The following is a 21078-nucleotide window of genomic DNA, read 5'->3' on the forward strand; positions in this document are numbered from 1 at the left end:
TGTCCATGGCTACGCCGTTTGGCTGTCTTTGCCTCTGTAAATCTAAACCAATTCTAACGAAAAGTGTGTTTAATCATCGGTTATGGCTACATGAGAGCCTATTTTTCCCAATTCGTTAGCACCCAACTTTCTCCGTCTCCCATTGCTGCACCAGAGCATAATTTTGTAACCAAGCAAAGCAATCATATAAATCCCACCAGACCAAAGGTAAGTGAGCTCTGAACAAATTAGAGCTTGGAGACGGTTTACCCTTTATCCTGTACTGCGTACCGCATGTCTTTCACTCACTGTCCGTTGCAAATTGGGCAGGAAGTACGTTCCTTCCAGGAGTTGCATTTGATCGTACTGCTGTCCCTGTCGTTTGGATCCTCACGGGGGGTTCTGTTATACAAGAAAATAGTAAGTTGTTCTGTTGTCAGGACTTCTGCGACAGATGTCTTCGTCCCTACTTATTGAGTGTGCGGGGCGAGAATAGTGACAAAGGTCTAGGGGAGGTTGGTTGCTTGGTAGTCACACAGAACACCACTTGAGATGCCGTCACGCCTTGGTCTCGCTTGTGCTGTTTGACCCCTCATAGGAGTAAACATTGCCACTCTTGTATTACGGTAAGCGACGTACCAGTACTCGTGAAGTGTTCTTCACGTGCATGGGGTCGACCGATCCTGAGGGCAGGGAACGAATGTTCCTTTGGGATTGACTGCATCTCATGCTCTGTCATCCCACGTCGGCTGGTCTTAGCCACCGATAAGCTGAGATTCCGCTCGTGACATTACTGGCCATCGTAAGGGTTGGACTGAGGACACCTGCGACCATTTACCCTTGAACGCCAACTGACCACCATATTCTGCCTTTGCACTCTCAGAGTAGTCAGAGGACATCGTGCTAGTCGAGACAAGAGTCAACCGACCATTTGGTTGTTTACATTCTCACAGGCTGTTTTTACGTTATCCCAACAGTGGGTTAGTCACTCTGCTGTCTTATAAGGAAACTCACGACTTTATGGGATAGCAGTCGCTGGTTGAGTTGATCTCGCCGACCTTTGGTCCGACAGGCGACAATCTCTGCAAACGCCCATGCCAACAGACCAGCGGTCATGACATTCAGTAGCGGTCACTGGGTAAATTGGGTTGCCAGTCCATCGATAATTATCAAGTGCTCATCCGCGACAAGATATCAGACGTATACTAGGTAAATTTGGACATTAAAAAACCTCTCGAGACCTCAAAATATTTCACCGTATATTTCACCGTACTAAAGCCCAAAACCGTCCGGTTATTGCAACGACATTGGTCTGTCCTCATGACTATTCAATGTCGTGCCCACTGGATCGCAACGCACTTGATCGTTCCTAACATTTTTTGTTTCGAATTCTGTAAAAAAAAAATGTTCAAAAGGTACTTCACCTGGTTCCGAACACCTAGCAAGTTACGCCAAACCAGATAAAAATATAATCCAGCTCAGTAGCTAGATCGTCAAAGATGCACACAAAAGATACACCGTCGCCCAAAATGCACCGAACTGTACACGTTCTTTCTCACTCTCTCATCACCCTATATATCCCTATAGGACTTAAGCGACCTGGTGGTCACCGGTCCCTGTGGACCTCCAGCGTGACCGCTGCATGAACTGACGCAAGCGTAGAGGGGGATTCTTCCCAGACAAGCTGTCCGCGGACTCGCTGTCGTATCTAGCTTTTTGCATCATCTTCCCCATCCTCTTACCCGCAGGAAGATACCTCAGACTTCGAATCGTCTCCCTCAGACCAATTCGATCGCACACCTCCACCATCTCCCCAGTAAACATGCCGACGTCGGCCCGACGTCGGCCGACGTCGGGGTGACGTCGGCAACTCGGCATCGGCATGCCGACGTCGGCCCGACGTCGGTCCAACCTCGGCAAGACGTCGGCTGGATGTTGGATATGCCCGCATGTTCCGACGTCCAGCCGAGGTCCAGCCGACGTCGGGCCGACGTCGGACCGAGATCAATTGCTGAGGTCCAGCCGACGTCGGGCCGCCGTCGGGGCGACGTCGGACCGACATCGGCCGCTGTTTTGACCGTTAAAATAATATAAAATACATGTTTCATGTTTCATAAAGAGCTTTTGTATTCAAAATGTCCTCAGGAAACTCAAATCTTCCTCCACGCTGCAACCCCCTGATCCGGACTGGACGGGAAACTTTATCCCATTTGGGATTGCCCGTAAGCCGAGCTCGACCGTATCCGGGTGCGGTGAGTGCTTGGGGGCTGCTCGGCCTATCCTTTGGTCAGGCTCAGCCCCGGCAACTCACCAGGACCGGGCCCAGTTCATATAGAAAGGCCAGTCGGCAAGTGTCACTTTGCCAAAGTGCCACTTATCAAAGGGACACTTTGGGAAACGTTGGTGCAGGTGTGTAAGAATGGCTATATGAATCCATTGTGGGGTCGCCCTTTCCATAAGTGTCACGTAACAGCAATGGGACCAGGGACTCTATATGAACTGGACCCAGGGTGCTCGCCAAGAAGACCAATGTCTCCATCCTATTATCCTTCCGGCTCTGAAATGGTCTTGTCAGACCGAAAGGGCATAACCCAACAAAACAAACCAAATTCGCCATCTGGCTGCGTGGTGTGGTGGTTAGCGCACTAACCTCGCGTTCAAATGACACGGGGTTCAAATCCCATCGCCGGCTGATGCTTTTGGCGTGTTGTCCCAGTAAACATGCCGACGTCGGCGCCTGGGGGGCTCGAATCCCGCCGCCGGTTAATATTTTTGGCGCGTTGTCCCAATAAACATGCCGACGTCGGCCCCGTCGGTCCAACGACAAACGATCTCGTCAACCTCGGCAAACGACCTCGGCCCGACGTCGGCTCAACGTCGGCTGGACTTCGGCTGGACGTCGGAACATGCGGGCATATCCGACGTCCAGCCGATGTCGGGCCGAGGTTGAACCGACGTTGGGCCGACGTCGGGCCGAGCCTCGGCCCGACGTCGGGCCGACGTCGGCATGTTTACTGGGTCCCAAGGGTTTTCATGACCTCTTGACACCACTGTCAAGCAGATGGCCACGAGCCTGTCCTCGACAAGAGAATCGTCTCTGAGTCGAAATTTGCCATTGGCATCGCCGCCGCGAGCGAAACCTTCCGAATGGTCGGCTTCGGGCACGAATTATAATAGTTCTCGTCTCCTCCCGTCGCTGAAGGGGCCGTGGTTGGGCAGTCCACGCCAATTCCGTCATACCCCGCGGGCAGACGCCTTCACGCCCTCGGGTTTCCATATTGCTAGAACAAGGAAAACGGAAACAAGGGCAACTGATATCCTCTTTTCCAATGACTGTCGTGGGGTCACGCAGACGTCACCCATTATTCTATCTGTACCCCTCTGGCGCCTCGTCACTGGCAGTGTCCAAAACTGCTGGGCTCGCTGATCAGGCGCAGCCGAGCAGCGCGTATTGCCCAGGGGGAGTTGCCCCTATACGCTATTCCCGGCCCGTAGAGTTGGGCGACTTATCCTCCTATCTAAGACTCTACGTCCGGACACTCCAAGCACCCGATCGCCAGATGACCTCATGCCAGCCGTAGTCTTTCAACGTGCTGGTGGCCCCACCTCGTGGCGGCCGAGTCGTCCCGTATCACCGTCACATCAACCCCGGTGCCTACGTTAGGTATCAGTGCCAAAATTATTATAATTACCGTATCCGCCTGCCATGTAACAATTTCCGTCTGTGATGTCCTACACATATCCTGTGAGACATTACGTCAAAACCGTCGTTACGTCTGCTCCGTCATGGTAAGCTGAGCTTACATTTGGTCCTCACACTTTACTTAAGTGTTTCAAAAGTCAATACCTAATATCCCTTAAATCTCCGTCGACCAAAAGTTTGCTTGATACGGGGGATGATCGTCTAGTCATTGTGTCATTAGTCACGCTGTAAGAACTGAGCATTCCCATCAATTCTCATGCGTCACACACACATGTCACAGATCAATTAACACATAACACACGTAAGGTCACACTCAATTCCACAATCATGCACATCAAAGGAAAGTCAAGATTTAGCCAGCAAATTTAACCACTAACTGAATTGTGATAAAAGTCTTTAGTTTGAAAATAGCATTCACTGTAATATGTACCTTAAATGTCTGTTACTGTGAAATAAAATGTTACTGTAATACGTTAAACATTTCATGAACTTCCAACTCCGGGTGTTGACACAGCCCAGGTGTTCACAAACTCTGCCCTGCTGTCCTCCGGTGAATCTGTCCGGTGTAATCGGTGTAACGGCCTGTGGTGACCTTGACCGTGAGGCGCGCAGTAGCCACGTCACCGCTAGCCCTGGGCGAGTGCGTGTGCGTACAGCGGTGTCCTACTTCCACCTGAAAGCTTTCACCGACCGAGCCGCACTTTCGCCAACAGAGACTTCGAAAAAAAGTGGAGTTGCGAGAGCCACCTGTGAAACGTTAACGTCCGAAGCATGGCGGTAATTGCAATAAATGAACGGCAAGAAAAATATTCTACCAATTTTTGTAAGAAATCAATGCTTTATCGCCATACTATAGACCCTTGGAACAAAACCAACCGAGCAGAGATAATGTCACTTCCCATGTTATATATTGAACGTTGTTGCAATAAAAAACCGTAACCGAAGTACAATATCAGGCTCTTAAAATGGAAGCTGAGAATCAAATAAAACCAGCAAGGAAATGTTTTAAGCTTGACGAAATCTGATGTAATTCACGGTACAGAACCAAAATATTAATCGACCATTATACCGTGAATGATATAAAACGAACTGTCACCAGGCGATGCTAGCTGCTGTAAATGCAAGTCAGAATGAAGTCACATGAAATTATCGAATGGATCCCATGTCCGAAATTCCCTAAGAAACCAATTAAACCGACGTTGGCCGCGCTTAATTCTCCAGATATCATGGAAGCCATACAACTGCAAAATTAGCCTAAAAATTTCCCCAACATGAAGGCCACAATGTCATAAAATGTCATGAAAAATGACCATGCCGGTTACAAATCAATAGCATTTGAAGGCGGAGCGAAATCCAGCTGAATGCCGTCAAACCTAATAGAAATAGCGCTATAATGAAAATATTCAATCAGAAGCCAACCACACTACCCAATCAGAAGCCAACCACACAACTTCCTTACATCATTACGAATCCGGAACACCTCCAGATCTCTAGCTCAAGCAGATCGAGATGCAAATCTCAGCACGCACACAACTTTCTCACAACCTGTCGGCACCGGACCACGCCCGGGTCTCTTGATCGAGCAGATCAAGATGCAACCCCCGGCACCCACAACCTCCTAACCGCATGCTGACGCAGGAACACATCCAGGCTTCGTGATCGAGCCGATCAACATGCAAATTTGCACCATTACCGAAGAATACCTTCTGGTAATGAAGGCACCGAATAAATCATGGTTACAGGTGTTTGTAACTCTTGCCGTGCGAAGAGGTCAACGCCCTCCGCGCACCTTCCCAGTCCCGTTGTCTGTGTGTAATGATCGTGTCCATTCCGTATCCGTAACGTTCAATTTCAAACTTAAAGGGACCCTCCCACCTTCAAAAAAGTTAATGAATTGGCATGAAAGTGATGCCGCTCGGTTCAGAAAGAGCGAAAACGAATATCTACCAAATTTCATCGAAAAATATTCACCGGTTTTCAAGATATTAGACTTTTACTTTTGTTTACTTTTTGGGATCTCCGCTGTTCCTAGCGACTTTATTTGAAAGTGCGGCATTTGTTGCGCGCAAAGTAGCATATACCACCGCGTGCTACCAAACGTTTTAGTAAAAGATTTAAAAATCGTCAGATCTCCGCTGACGTCACAAATTCTAAGGGGGCATACCAATGCATTAGCCCCTTAGAATCCGAAAACTGCAAGTTTGAAATTCCATATCTCCGAATTAAAGCATTTTTCGATGTTGTGAGTGCCCAAACCGGTATTTTCAGGCTATGGCCACCAATTTGGCTATCTCAACTCAAAACTAATGTTAAGGTGGGATGGTCACTTTAACCTCAGGCTCGCGGTACTGTGAACACTAACCGACCCTCAGAATTTGTTTATGCGTGTTTTGCACCTAGCGTCCTCAATCACTTTCACTGATGGCCGAGCCCAGACTGAATGTGATTACAGTTCGGAGCCGGAAACAATGACCATAAACAAAATAATAAACAAGGTTATTAAACAAGCAAAAGCCAGTAGGGGCATCTCCAGGTCTCTTAATCGAACTGATTAAGATCAAATCCCGGACGACAGCCACCAGTGTGAATTTATAAGTGGTGTTTGGGATGGGGATAAGGATAAGGATGACTGGGGGAAGGATGAGGATGTTGAGTGGGTCAAGGATGGGTGTGTGGAAGGATTCAGGCCCGCCTACTGGCTGTTGTGGTAGCTTCTACTAATATTCCTCGTGTGTCTAGGGGTATTCACTATTCTAATCTGTGTCATCTGCACAATCCTACTCATCGTTGTCTAGGGGTATCGTCTTAACACTCAACAATCCTTTAGCCGTTGTCTAGGGGTATTCTGATCGACCAAAAACCATGTGTCCCACAAACCCGTTCGTGTCCGAATCATCATATTGCCAGCGTTCCCACAATCATTTCCAACCTCGAGAAAGAACGTAGAAGGTATACATATTAAATATGTATTGTAATTGAAAAGGCCGAAATAAATAAAAGCGAACAACTCAAACAAAAAGAGCCAGAAAACGAGCAATGTCACGGTAATCGTGCACTGCTAAAGTGAATATAGCCAAAGTGCCGAAACAAAAACCGAAACAATGACCAAGCCAAATCATAACACCGATTCGATGTTGCCAAAGGGGTGGGACTGACTCATATAGTAGCCAAATAAGTCAACCGGAAGAGCCGAAATGGAATGAGTCAAGTCCCAAGGACCGTGTCTCACAGTCACGACTCACAGTGACAGGTAAACCAACCTGTCGCTCTTAATTCTAGTCACAGTACCGCGGCCAAATCCTAAATTACTGTTACCTAGGCCAGTGTGTGTATATGTGCGTGTCTGTGCCTGAGACATATCTCCGACCACAGCCGAGTCTTGATCCGAAGTCAGGCTCAAACCCTCTCACTCCGCCGGCCAGCTAGCCAGGGGCGCGACTAGGGCAGTGCAAGAATTCAGTCAGAGACCTCCAACTGGGTTGAAGATAGGCCCCAGGTACTTACATTGTGAGAGAAGTGTCGAGACGTCAACCGCGAGCGGCGTCAGCACCACGAATGAGCGAGAGCTCCCAGGAGAATAGCTCACAAGTGAAAGGAAGTGAAGCGAACTCTCGAACACACGCTTTTTATATCACTCGGTCACGGCCAACCTCGCCTCCTCCCCAGCCCTCCGTCGGGAGGAGGAGCTACACGGCACCGCCATCTTGTCGTCGACGAGCGGACCAGGGGCCGGGTAGCCTCAGGCCCTTAGCAGCCCAGCCCCGACGCAGTCCCCACCCCGGGCGCGCCTCGTGACGTCACGCGCCCCACCGCTCGGGCCGGGCGGCACACTCCTGCCTCGGGCACCGTCGTCCGGCCGCCGTGTTCTCTTGGCCTTGGTTCGCGCTGTCTTCTGTGGTCGGCTGGTCCAGAGGTGCAGCTCCGTCGTGCCGTTATATGCCTCCGGCGTCGCCGTCAGGCCGGCGCAACCTTGGCCGCGCGTTCCGAGTCCGGGCGGCCCCGCTGCTCCGAGTGGCGATGTGAGGACGGCCGGCCACGAAGTTTTCCACACTTAATTCATAGGGAATGGAGAACAGATTAGTTCGCCGATCAACTACCACCACCAGTCATGTTACGCTTTCGTAGATAACACGTCATTCATTCCAGTTATAGATATTCCTAAAACAGCTCGTAGAACTCGCTAAAAAGTCATCTAATATCTAATCACTATCACACCGTTTTACCTATAATGTCTTTACCAACGCTGTAAAGATGGACGACCTTTTACCTTTTGCCTTCACATTTCCACCAGGTCTTGCTAGACCCGATCGGCAACACTGCACGGTATCCCGACACTGTTACGTCTCCATCGCAAGATATGCACGATATGTCACCCCTGTCGCGCCTCCATTGCGACTCGCGAAAGGTTTACCAGTTACCACCTGTCCGTTGATACTGTCCACTGCTCTTTGATCACCTGACTGGAGGTCAGTTAACATGGACGAAACTAACTGAAGTTGAGAGATGATTGAACTAGACGATGTTACCGTTGATAGGTGCAGCGCTTAATGATTGCCACGCTCGACGCCTGTGCTGATGCACCCAGCATATGTAGATCCGGACTGGTCGTAATCGATGACGGACCACCATTGCACCGTCCATCTCCTTCCAGGGGGAAGAGCGAAACCTGAGCGCATCTCCGGCTGGTCGCCCATTGATTCGAACGTCACGGCTCGATTCCAACGTTCATTGCCTGCATGTCATTGTAGGATGCATGGTTCCGTGCGCCTGTGCTAGTTCTGTGCACGGTGACTATGTTCTGTGAATAGGAGTAAAGTCATCCTTCCCCGGTTCCCACGTCTTTTAATTCTACCAAATTTATTGCAAAGCCTCTCTGCGGTACTTTAGAGGTATGTAGGAATTAAGTCTCAAATCGCTCCAAAGATAACGTTAAATCATTATTTGTTCCACAAGGTTACGACAAACGCACTAAAAGCATTCATGGCGTCGCCGCGCTGGCACGCATACATAATAGCCTCATATTTAGGACACAGCGTCCTTCAGAGCAGAGCCTGCCGGGCGTCGGCTGTCCCGAGCCGCGCGCACCATAATGTATGCATGGGGAGGGAGGAGGGAGAGAGAGAGAGAGAGAGAGAGAGAGAGAGAGAGAGAGAGAGAGAGAGAGAGAAAGAAAGAAAGAGAGAGAAAGAAAGAGAGAGAGAGAGAGGGAGGTAGGGAAAGACAGACAGAGACAGAACAGGCTCACCACTGGCGTCTGCTTGTCATTAAAAGTCAGCTGTCAGGTAGCCTTGCACCGTCTATCCGAGGAATTCGGAGTGCTCCGAAAGCTTCGCAGTCCAACGCAGCCGGAAACCAAATTTCTCACAGCTGCAACACAGCTAAGCACGATGACATCTTTCCCCAATATCTTTCCCCAATATCCTCCCCAAAAGTCAAAATTATCGCTTATAAACGTTTAGCTAAGTTTCATTTTTTAGGAAAATATTTTTGGTCATTTGTCTGGAGCCATTTCAACTCTTTTTTTCTTTTCTGATTCTTTTCGACCCGATAAAACCCACCAAAACTGAACGTGCCAAATGAAAAATATCTAACTCAAATAACAGTTTAGAAAAGCCTCATCATGCATCATGAAAAGCATCATGCAACTATCGACTGAAAAGTTGCATGCTATGAATACGTCTTAGATTGTTTCAATTATCATTGTTCAACATTTTGGCTGGTACTGACGCTGCCTCTGGCTTGCCCGTTTGTTTGAGATAATGATTCCCTTCAGTCGCGTTCTGGCCGGTTCCACATGAACAGGATACCACCATACCGGAGTGAACGCACCCGCAACCATCATCCCCTCCCCTCAGCCTCGGCGCAGTGGCGGGCGGCCCTGGGCGGCCCACTCCCGGCGCTACGCAGTTACGCACGCCCCATGCGCCGTGATACCGCGTCACTCCCCCTCCCTCCTTCCCCCACAATGACCGGTGACCTCACTTCCCTCGGGATTTGGACTCGCCCTACCCCGACCGTAGCGCCACGTGGTGGCTCTGGAGATCTTAAATAGACCCACTGTACCTATTGCAGAGAAGGTAGTTTTGTTAGAAGTTCACGTTTTGACTGGGGGGGGGGGGGCAAATGCTGGTCACTGGGGGGCAATCCGCTCGACTGGGGAGGCAATTGCCCCCCCCCCAGTTAACATGTTAGACAAGAGCCCTGATCGGCGGCCGGCTAGTACTCTTGCCCGCGCTCACATACGTGCACGTTACCCCGGCAACGGGCTATTGACCAATGAGAAGCGAGGAAAGTGTTACGTCACTGCGATTTTTCATATACCTGTGCCCCCGGACGTGACGTAGTGTGCTCGCGCGCGTGCAGGGTCTCTGCGATCGAAAAAGAGCGCTAGCAGCGCGCCACTCGACGCCGCAATTGTCAAAAGCGGCGTGTTAGTATGCTTTATTATGAATGATGTGTGTAAAAGTGAGTTTTTATGTTGTTTATTTGGAGGAAATGGTTGGAATAAATTAAGTTATTTTTATTTCTGTTGGTTGGAGTTTTTATTCAAAAGATTTCGGTCTATACCATTGATATTTACTGAAAATACCTTCGCTTGAATAAATTGCAGATATTCGGCAACTGAAGTGTTAGGTAAGCCTAAATGATATGTAAAAAGGTAAGAGACACCCTGATTATCATTTGAGAAACGAAAATATATGAATTTTCCCTATAAGACTCGCTCAATATGCTACTGCGCGGTTTATGCCCCGAGGGTGTCCGAGGGTTCCAGTTAGTTTGTCGTTGGCGCTCGGCTCGCGGGCGAGCCGACGTCACCGCCTGTGACGTCGGCTCGCGAAATACGTCATACCCTGCACAAAAAATAGCCGGCTGCCGAACAGCGCTAAGGCCCTGCAGGGTTCTGTATTTGGGCCCGGTCGACGTCTTGATTTATTCCACATTAAATAATTTAGCCGCCGCATGCTGGTATGCTGATCGAAGCGCGTGCTCTATTGACCAATGAGAAGCGAGAAAAGTGTTACGTCACTGCGATTTTTCATGTACCTGTGCCCCATGTACCATTTCATGTACCTAGAGGTACAGGTTTACGCGATAACTGTATGTTTTGAGTTATGTTATGTTACGGGTGCATTCGTTTGGGTGATTGACTTGTATTTTTAGCTGTATTATTTGGGTAGATTTGGGTAGCTGTTTTTAATTTAACTGTAAGGGATGGTGGTAGTTGCGGAGTGTCAAGTGTTTTGTATGTTGGGCCCTTTTTGAGCACAACCCTACCCCTACCCTACCCCTACCCTACCCTACTCTACCCTACCCTACCCTACCCTACCCTACCCTACTATCCTAACCTACCCTACTACCCTACCTTACCCTACCCTTCCCTACCCAACCTAACTCTACCCTACCATACCCTACCCTACTACCCTACCCTACCCTACCCTATCCTACCCTACCCTAGTCCCTACCCTAACCTACCCTACCCCTACCCTACCCTACCCTACCCCTACCCTACCCTACCCTACCTGCCCTATTCTACCCTACCCTACCCTACCCTACCCTACCCTACTATCCTACCCTACTATCCTACCCTACCCTACCCTACCTAACTCTACCCTACCCTACCCTACTCTACCCTACCATACCCTACCCTACCCTACTCTACCCTACCATACCCTACCCTACTACCCTACCATACTATACCCTACCCTATCCTACCCTACTACCCTACCCTACCCTACCCTACCCTACCCTACCCCTACCCTACTACCCTGCCCTACACTACCCTACCCTACCCTACTCCCTACCATACCCTACTACCCTACCCTACCCTACCCTACCCTACCCTACACTACCACCGACAGTCCAAGTTTCAGCTAAATCGGCCCAGAAACGGCTGAGATATTGCAAAAACAAATTAATTGTATTTACTGGCGAATCCCCTTGGCGAGCGGTGCCTTGTGTCGGACTTCGTTGTCAAAGGTCAATGACCTCCCGGCATTGTTTCCACTCAGTTTTTTAAGCGAACAACTGAGCCTAAAGCACGTGCCCTCTGCTCGGCGCCGGTCGCGGCCCTACCACGTGCACACCGCTGAACCCACACCCTCGAAAATTTAATACGACAAATGAGTGCACGCGCTCGACTTGGCGTGAAAATTTCAGCCCCGTAGCCCTTACCGTTTCCGAGCAATAGTCTGTTGCCGATTCTAGTGTAAACCCTATGGCACACCACGTGAGCACGCGCCACGGGCGCACCCCCGGCCGCATCGTGCCCAAAATTTAATACGACCTGTTGAATGACGTGACCCACGAGCCGTGAAAATTTCACCCTCCTGCGTCAATCGACGGCGCCGCAATAAGCCTTTTTGGGCGTAACCCCGACGGCGGACTTTTTAAGATTTATAATAGTAGACTAGAGGTACAGGTTTACGCGATAACTATATGTTTTGATTTATGTTATGTTACGGGTGCATTAGTTTGGGTGATTGACTTTTATTTTTATCTGTATTATTTGGGTAGATTTGGGTAGCTGTTTTTAATTAAACTGTAAGGTGGGCCCGGGCAGCGCTTGTCGAACAGCACTGCGGATCCGAAGGTTGGGACTTGAATTGTGAAAAACCGCCCGCCCGCCGCAAAACGCAAACACCGCAAAACGCGCAAAACGCCAACGCAAACTTCGCAAAAAAGAAACAATCGCCCGCCCGTCGAAAACCGCAGAAAAACGCAAAAAAAGCCGCAAAAAACGCCCGTCCGCCGCAAAACGCAAACACCGCAAAAAACGCAAACACCGCCGCCGCAAAAAAGCCCGCATCGCCCGCCGCCAACCGCGAAACGCCGCAAAAAACGGCCGCCCGCCGCAAACCGCAACACCGCAAATAACGGCCGGCCGCCGGCAACCGCAAAACGCCGCAAAAAAACGGCCGCCCGCCGCAAACCGCAAAAAACGGCCGCCCGCCGCAAACCGCCGCAAAAAACGGCCGTCCGCCGCCAAACGCAGACACCGCAAAAACACCCGCAACGCCCGCCCGCCCGCCACCAAACACAAACACCGCAAAAAACGCAAATACCGCCGCAAAAAACGCCCGCAACGCACGCCCGCCCGCCTACCCTACTCTACCCTACTCCTACTCTACCCTACTCCTACCTACCCTACCCCTACCCTACCCTACCCTACCCTACCCTACCCTACCCCTACACTACCCTAACCTACCCTACCCTATCATACCCTACCCTACCATACCCTACCCTACCCTACCCTACCCTACCCTACCCTACCCCTACCCTACCCTACCCTACCCTACCCTACCCTACCCTATCCTACCCTACCCTACACTACACTACCACCGACAGTCCAAGTTTCAGCTAAATCGGGCCAGAAACGGCTGAGATATTGCAAAAACAAATTAATTGTATTTACTGGCGAATCCCCTTGGCGAGCGGTGCCTTGTGTCGGCCTTCGTTGTCAAAGGTCAATGACCTCCCGGCTCTGATGCTTTTCACTCAGTTTTCCAAGCGAACAACTGAGCCTAAAGCACGTGCCCTCTGCTCGGCACCGGTCGCGGCCCCACCACGTGCACACCGCTGAACCCACACCCTCGAAAATTTAATACCACAAATGAGTGCACGCGCTCGACTTGGCGTGAAAATTTCATCCCCGTAGCCCTCACCGTTTCCGAGCAATAGCCTGTTTAATAAGTGTTTATGCCGATTCTAATGCTAACCCTATGGCGCACGTGAGCACGCGCCACGGGCGCACCCCCGGCCGCATCGTGCCCAAAATTTAATACGACCTGTTGAATGACGTGACCCACGAGCCGTGAAAATTTCACCCTCCTGCGTCAATCGACGGCGCCGCAATAAGCCTTTTTGGGCGTAACCCCGACGGCGGACTTTTTAGGATTTATAATATAGATTAAATAATTTAGCCGCCGCATGCTGGTATGCTGATCGAAGCGCGTGCTCCCATACCCCGCGGTGTTGTCCATCTGAACTGCACAGTCACGTGACCCATTTGACCTTCGGATCAGGGCTCAGAGCCCTGATCGGCAGCCGGCTAGTACTCTTGCCCGCGCTCACATACGTGCACGTTACCCCGGCAACGGGCTATTGACCAATGAGAAGCGAGAAAAGTGTTACGTCACTGCGATTTTTCATGTACCTGTGCCCCCCGGACGTGACGTAGTGTGCTCGCGCGCGTGCAGGGTCTCTGCGATCGAAAAAGAGCGCTAGCAGCGCGCCACTCGACGCCGCAATTGTCTAAAGCGGCGTGTTAGTATGCTTTATTATGAATGATGTGTGTAAAAGTGAGTTTTTATGTTGTTAATTTGGAGGAAATGGTTGGAATAAAATAAGTTATTTTTATTTCTATTGGTTGGAGTTTTGATTCAAAAGATTTCGGTCTATAGCATTGATATTTACTGAAAATACCTTCGTTTGAATAAATTGCAGATATTTGGCAACTGAAGTGTTAGGTAAGCCTAAATGATACGTAAAAAGGTAAGAGACACCCTGATTATCATTTGAGAAACGAAAATATATGAATTTCCCTTATAAGACTCGCTCAATATGCTACTCCGCGGTTTATGCCCCGAGGGTGTCCGAGGGTTCCCGTTAGTTTGTCGTTGGCGCTCGGCTCGCGCGCGAGCCGACGTCATCGCCCGTGACGTCGGCTCGCGGAACGCGTCATACCCTGCACACAAAATAGCCGGCTGCCGAACAGCGCTCTGGTAGTCAACTCTGGCGCTTTTGTTACCGTAGCGAAAAATGTAGCCCCGTGTTCGCAGTTTTCCGGACGATGAAGATTCTGAGTAATCTGGCCAATAGCGTTCGAGAACCGCGGCCAAACCCCGCTGATCTTGAACGTAATTGGCCGAACGGCGTAGAATCTTCGTCGTCCGGGAGACTACGAACACGAGGTAAACAGTCTGTGCGTGGACATGGGGAGTGATGAATGTGTAAGGGCGATGATAGTCTGGGTCCTCGATTATTATTGATTATTATTCTTGATATACATTCTGATAATTTTAGTTATGCTCAGGAGTTTTCTATGTTGATGTACCATGTGATATATAGTATGATACTCATGCATATTGGTTAGTGCCAGATCAAGATTGGGTTATTGCTCATCGGTTTTGCTATTACTGTTGCAGTTGTGCATCAATTTATTACTAATGTGATTATAGGTCAACGCCATGCACTATTGCTTTTGAGTATATATCAATGTTTGACCCAATCAAAGTTCACTTTACATATTCTTGCAGCAATGGGTTATCATACCGTTACCTATTGTCAAAATTAGGGGTTTCCATTTGAACATAATTGCCATTGTTTTCTTGGAACATTGCCTTTATTAATTGTTAACAGACACAAAAGATAGAATGAAAATTTGGAGGCATTTTAAGCATTAGCTAAACAGGGTAGAGAATTTGGCTACAGCCCTTCTTACAATGCTTCAATGAAATATAATGAGCAATAATGTAAAGTGTGAGTTTCTGCACAAGGAGTTTGATTGGCTGAAAGAGCTTTGCTGTGAGCAGTGACGTAATAATGAAATTAATGGGAATTGTTTATTTTGTAATAATGAAGGTAACATTTTCAGTTTATGTTACCATCTCTGTCAATTTCATAGTGTGCTTAACAGAGGGGGGTTCACGGGCACCGCACACTGCTGAGTGCGGTGTGTGCAGTGTGTGCAGCAGGCGTGGGGTAGGGGATGGGTAGGCGGTTCTGACGTCATGGCTGCTGTGGCCAGTCGGGACATGGCTGCGTGCCAGTCCCGACCGGCCACAGCGGTCGCTGTGTGCGGTGACGGAAGGCTGACCACTGAGGTAGGGATGCAGTGGGCGGAGCTTGAGGTTGTGTATGGGCCAACCGCACACAGGGCCCGTGAACAGCCCTCAGCATTCCAAGCAGGGAATGTCAAAGGTGGGATGTTGCCTTGAAATATTAACCATATTTTGGTGTCATTCAAAGCTATTGTTAAAGCCATCAAACTCCTGCAACATGGAGAATCATACTTAAGCTTTGGAAACAACAAGACATATGTACTAATGCTGATCTTCTTTTTTCAGAGTCTTTGATTATCATTTATCACTTAATATCATTCACTTTTAACGTAACGATGACAGGGTGCTTTGCACCAGGTTGTAGTCATCGCCATGGTGATCGTCATGGATGCTCACTGAAGAGGTTTCCAAAGTCCAGAAAGAAAATGTTGAGCTGGATAAATAATATCAGGTAAGAATCTTAGAGCAAGAGAAGCAGATTACCAGACATGGGCACGGATCCCAGACGACCAAACACGAAAATCAAGATGACCACTAGATTAGTGGTCTTTAAGCGTGGAATTATGATGGAAAACATGGCTAATAGATGTCTCTCAACGAACCAACTATTTTGCATTCCCTCAGAGTTCACAGTTCTGAGAAAATCCCTCAAGATCCATCTCGGATCCACGGTCACGAATCATGGATCCGAGATGGATCTTGAGGGATTTTCTCAGAACTGTTAACCCTGAAGGAATGCAAAATAGTTGGTTCATTGAGAGGCTTCTATGAGCCATGTTTTCCACCATAATTTCATGCTTGAAAACCGTCAATCTAATGGCCATCTCGATTTCCGTGATTGGTTGTCTGGGATCCGTGCACATGTCTGCAGATTACCATGTAGTTATTAATGTAGCATGTTCTTTAAGTCAACACTACAAAGCAAACAGAGATGACTTTCATGTTCATCTTTGCCTTTTGCATCTGAGCACTTATAGTGATATTCATGGTCAATATAATAAAAAGTAACATTCAAAATATATTGTTGCTCAATTTCAACTGTACCTATATTTTTGTGAGGTCTCATATGCCTACAAACTAGGTAAAAGAGCAGTTTGCTTGCGCTGTTTATAACTTTGTATAATATTGCCAGTTTTATCACATGCAGTTACCAGTCACATCTGACATCACACATATATTTTTCCCTGCAGGAGGAAAGACACAGAGCCAACCAGTGGCTCCAGGCTGTGCTCCTGCCACTTCGCCCCTGGAGAATCCGTGCCAACACTCTTTGAGTACAATGGTCACCAAGGAGTGCTGTTTGGGTAAGTAAATATTAGTTGGATGGTTACTCAAGAATGCTGTCCTAACATGTTCACTTTCAGTTGGGAACTTAAGAATAAACACTGTGTTAATGTCATTTAGTTTCATATAATAACATGAAGTTTTCATGACGTCTGAAGCCTGCAGCTGCTTTTAAACTTGTGACCTTAATCTAGGCTGGGTGGATATTTTGCGGTACGTAAAGCACTTATCTTGTAAAGTGTTGCAGGAACACTTTTATTTGGCACATTTTTACCTACTGTCAATGTTGATGTGGCAATTGGAAGCATAAACATGTTATTTTCACCTTACAGTTCACTGCTTATTTCAATTAATGTATTAAGTTGAGGTGTTGGCTCTGTATATTATCATATTCAGAATGTGACCTGTTTGGTTCTGTTTTTTTTCCTAGCCAAGGATCTGGCGCCAACAACACCGGTGCACCGGAGACCGCGGAGCTGCCCCAGGCCGGAGGCGGAACACCGGAGACCGCGGAGCTGCCCCAGGCCGGAGGCGGAACACCGGAGACCGCGGAGCTGCCCCAGGCCGGAGGCGGAACACCGGAGACCGCGGAGCTGCCCCAGGCCGGAGGCGGAACACCGGAGACCGCGGAGCTGCCCCAGGCCGGAGGCGGAACACCGGAGACCGCGGAGCTGCCCCAGGCCGGAGGCGGAACACCGGAGACCGCGGAGCTGCCTCAGGCCGGAGGCGGAACACCGGAGACCGCGGAGCTGCCCCAGGCCGGAGGCGGAACACCGGAGACCGCGGAGCTGCCCCAGGCCGGAGGCGGAACACCGGAGACCGCGGATCTGCCCCAGGCCGGAGGCGGAACACCGGAGACCGCGGAGCTGCCCCAGGCCGGCGCACCTGAGACCGCCGTGCTGCCCCAGGCCGGTGGTCTCATTGTCGACGAGCGCGGAGAAGAGCGCTGTAGTACCTGCCAGGCTCCAGCTGCTGCAGAGGTGGTGATGGAGGAGCTGGAGCACCGGGTTGACGAACTCGAACTTCAGCTGGCTGCAACCAAGAAGAGGACGCAGGAAGAGGACACCAACATGCTGAAAGTCCTAACCGTTTCACAGGTAAATAAATACGTACTGTGTCCACCTGGTTCCACTATAAAATATAATGTTATATAATTGCATAATTTAACATTTGAACTACTATGCCGACACTGATAATTTATGCAAGTCATGCTAGGCAGTATGGATATATGGATATGTAATATGGATATGGAACATGGATGCGATCTGGGATAAGCTGTGCTGCATGATGTTTTTTACTGTGCCTTCTGTGGCCTTTTATTTTTTTATGTATGGACAGCATCTGTTTAAAAGTGGAATGATGTACTATTCTTTATAGTTTGAAGAGCAATTCATGAGAACTGTCAGTGAATCTACACTTTTATCGTAATCTATAATCGTCTATACGATGAATGTGTGCGTAACCTTGGTACAACACCGTGTTACAGCTTCGAGCTCTGAAGACGGGCAAGCGTCCAAAGACCTGGGACGACGACAGCCTGACCAAGGCATTGGGGATGCGGGCTAGCATGTCGGTGAAGCTGTACAACTACCTTCGACTCAAAATGAGGTTGGTGTATTTTAATGACAAAATAGGGATAACCTTATGCTCAAATCAAATAGGTCTTGCAACAGTCTCCAACAGTCAGGCACGGTAACGCGATTTTCGTTGTTTTCGCTTAAAAACTTTTACCACAGTCACGATTCAAACTTTGTCTGGTTTCATATAGTTACAGTACAGCCCAATGCTACGATAGCTTGCAGGACGTGGGGGCCGTTGTCGTGTTAGATTCAACTTATTTAATTATTATTTCATAAAAGCATAAACAATACACAATACAAAAAAATCAACAAATTTTACAGATGAATCATCCACTAGCTAAGCTACTAGCTTCAAGAACGGTTTACCTAAATGAAGATACCCAACAAAACGTAATTTCCTATTGACATAATATGGCGGCCGCAATCCTTGGTCGCAATCACCTCTTTTTGTAGTTCAAATGGTAAGTCATTTTTGAAATTATCCGATAAAAATCTAAAATTGATACCATATTAAAGACCAATCAATTCTACACATGAATCAGGGTGAATCTTTGAGAAAAACTTGAAAGTTTAGGTGTGATAAGAAAAACAAATAAAAATGAACCATTTTCCCATAGACTTTACATTGGCTCCAAAATCGCATGGATCCAGAATTTCTGGAAGTGCCCTCGCCACAACTGCACGTGCGCTGCGCTCGAAAATGATCACGTGACCAAATCCAGATGAGATCACCGTATTTGTCACCGTTACAAAGAGGAAATCGAAACAGCAGAACAGAACGATGCTCAAGGACAACTGAGAGAACATATGGATATGATAGCGAGAATGCCTCAAAATGAGATAAGACGAATGGAGAGCAGTCTTTTTGATATAGAGGAGCTGAAAAGTACTCTGAAAAGATTGAAAGGAAGAACAGCAGCCGGCCCAGATGGGCTAAAGCCAGAAATGTATAAGGTTATACTGAAAAGTGACAAATGTCTAAGAACACTGCACAAATGCATGAACAAGAGCCTGAATGAAAAGAATGTCCCACGAGAATGGAAGAAATCAAGAACAAGAATGTTGCCAAAGAAGAAGAAGCCTGTTGCAAAGGATCTTAGACCAATAGCACTAACAAACGTATCATACAAACTATTTATGAGCATGATCAAAGATAAGATAGAAAAGCATCTGCTAGAGAATAATGAAATGAAAGAAACACAAGCAGGATTCACTCCAGGAGGAAGAGTTGAAGACAACTTGCTCATTGTGCAATATTGCGTGGAAGAAAGCTTCAAAAGCAAAAAGCCACTCATCTTGATATCAATAGACTACAAGAAAGCATACGATTCTATTCGAAGAGATGTACTTGTTGACAATATGAAGAAATATAAGATAGACCCATTAGTGATTGATACTATTGCTGAAATTTACAATGGGGATGAAACAGTGGTGGAACTGAATGAAGCAGTAAAACAAACTATTGAAGTGACAAGTGGAATAAGACAAGGTTGTACTGGTTCGACAACACTTTTTAAGTTGGTGACATACATCATAACAACAGAAATAGAGAAGAAAGGGAGAGGTTTTATAAATGATATATTTAATATACATGTGCTTTTCTATGCTGACGATGGACTGGTAATGTCACAAACGGTAGATGACGCCAAACGTAACCTGAAGATAATAAGTGAAGTGAGCAGAAGCTGTGGACTAGAAATCAACAAAGACAAAAGTTGTGCAATAATATGGAACATGAAGGAGAAACCTGACAACATATCAGGAATACAGGTACAGGAAAGTATAAGATATTTGGGCATTGATATTGTGAACAAAAGAGATATGTTTAAGGAGCAGAAGAGAAAAATGATGGAAAAAGCATGCAAGATGGCAAATCTTACTCTACCAATCATATACAAAAGCTGTTCAAGATTACTGATTGGGAAAACTTTCTGGAAAAGTGTAGCAATACCATCAATATTATATGGATCAAGCGTTATCAGTTTGACAGATTCCGAGATCAGACATCTCCAAAGACAAGAGAACAAGGTCTACCGAAGCATACTAGGAGCTCCTATCTATGCACCTATCTGTTCACTGAGAGGAGAAATAGGAGCATCAGAAATGAAAACAAGACTAATGAAAGGACGACTCATGTATCTCAAGAATATACAGATGAGAGAAAATGAGCTTCTGAAGAACATCATAGAAGAAATGAAAACGCACACAAGAAGTAACTGGACAAAAACAAATCTCAAATATGCTGAAGCATTTGGAATTGCAGATGATATGCAAAGAATGACAAGACAAGAGTTAGTGAAGAAAGCAAGGCAATTAGACAGTGAGAGATGGAATGAAGAAGTACAAAATAAGACAAGCCTAACATTATACCGAGAATGGAAAAATGAAGTCAAGGAAGATTTAGTGTATGACAACAGGCCATCATCAATAATATTATTCAAGGCTCGAACTGCAACCCTCCCACTGAATGACCGGAAAAGACACATTGGACAAAGCACAGAATGTGATCTATGTGGAAGTGAGATAGAAAATACGGAACATTTTTTGCTAGAATGCACAGATGACGAGATAACCGAAGAGAGGAGAAAAGCAACTTTATTACAAAGGCCTATGCAGGAAAACCAAGCAATGATTATTGGGAAGTTTTTGTTCGAACCTGAAGAGATAGAAGTTAAAAAAGAGATTCTGTACAATATGTGGAAAGCAAGAAGGCGGAGAATAAGCTTGAAGCAAGCCAATGCAACTGCAGGCG

At 47.7% G+C, this 21078-nt stretch overlaps 1 protein-coding gene across 1 annotated transcript; it reads left to right on the forward strand.

The window, feature by feature from the left end:
* The first annotated feature begins 15510 nt into the window (after positions 1 to 15510).
* Positions 15511 to 19944, forward strand: LOC122389939. The gene is made up of 3 exons (XM_043382448.1): positions 15511 to 15515; positions 17177 to 17843; positions 18233 to 19944. The coding sequence occupies exons 1-3, from the start codon at positions 15511 to 15513 to the stop codon at positions 18440 to 18442; spliced, it is 882 nt and encodes a 293-aa protein (XP_043238383.1). The 3' UTR covers positions 18443 to 19944.
* Positions 19945 to 21078: the final 1134 nt, after the last annotated feature.

The sequence above is a fragment of the Amphibalanus amphitrite genome, unplaced genomic scaffold (genome assembly GCF_019059575.1).
Source record: "Amphibalanus amphitrite isolate SeventyFive unplaced genomic scaffold, NRLGWU_Aamphi_draft 000377F_arrow, whole genome shotgun sequence".
In the NCBI taxonomy this organism is placed as follows: domain Eukaryota; kingdom Metazoa; phylum Arthropoda; class Thecostraca; order Balanomorpha; family Balanidae; genus Amphibalanus; species Amphibalanus amphitrite.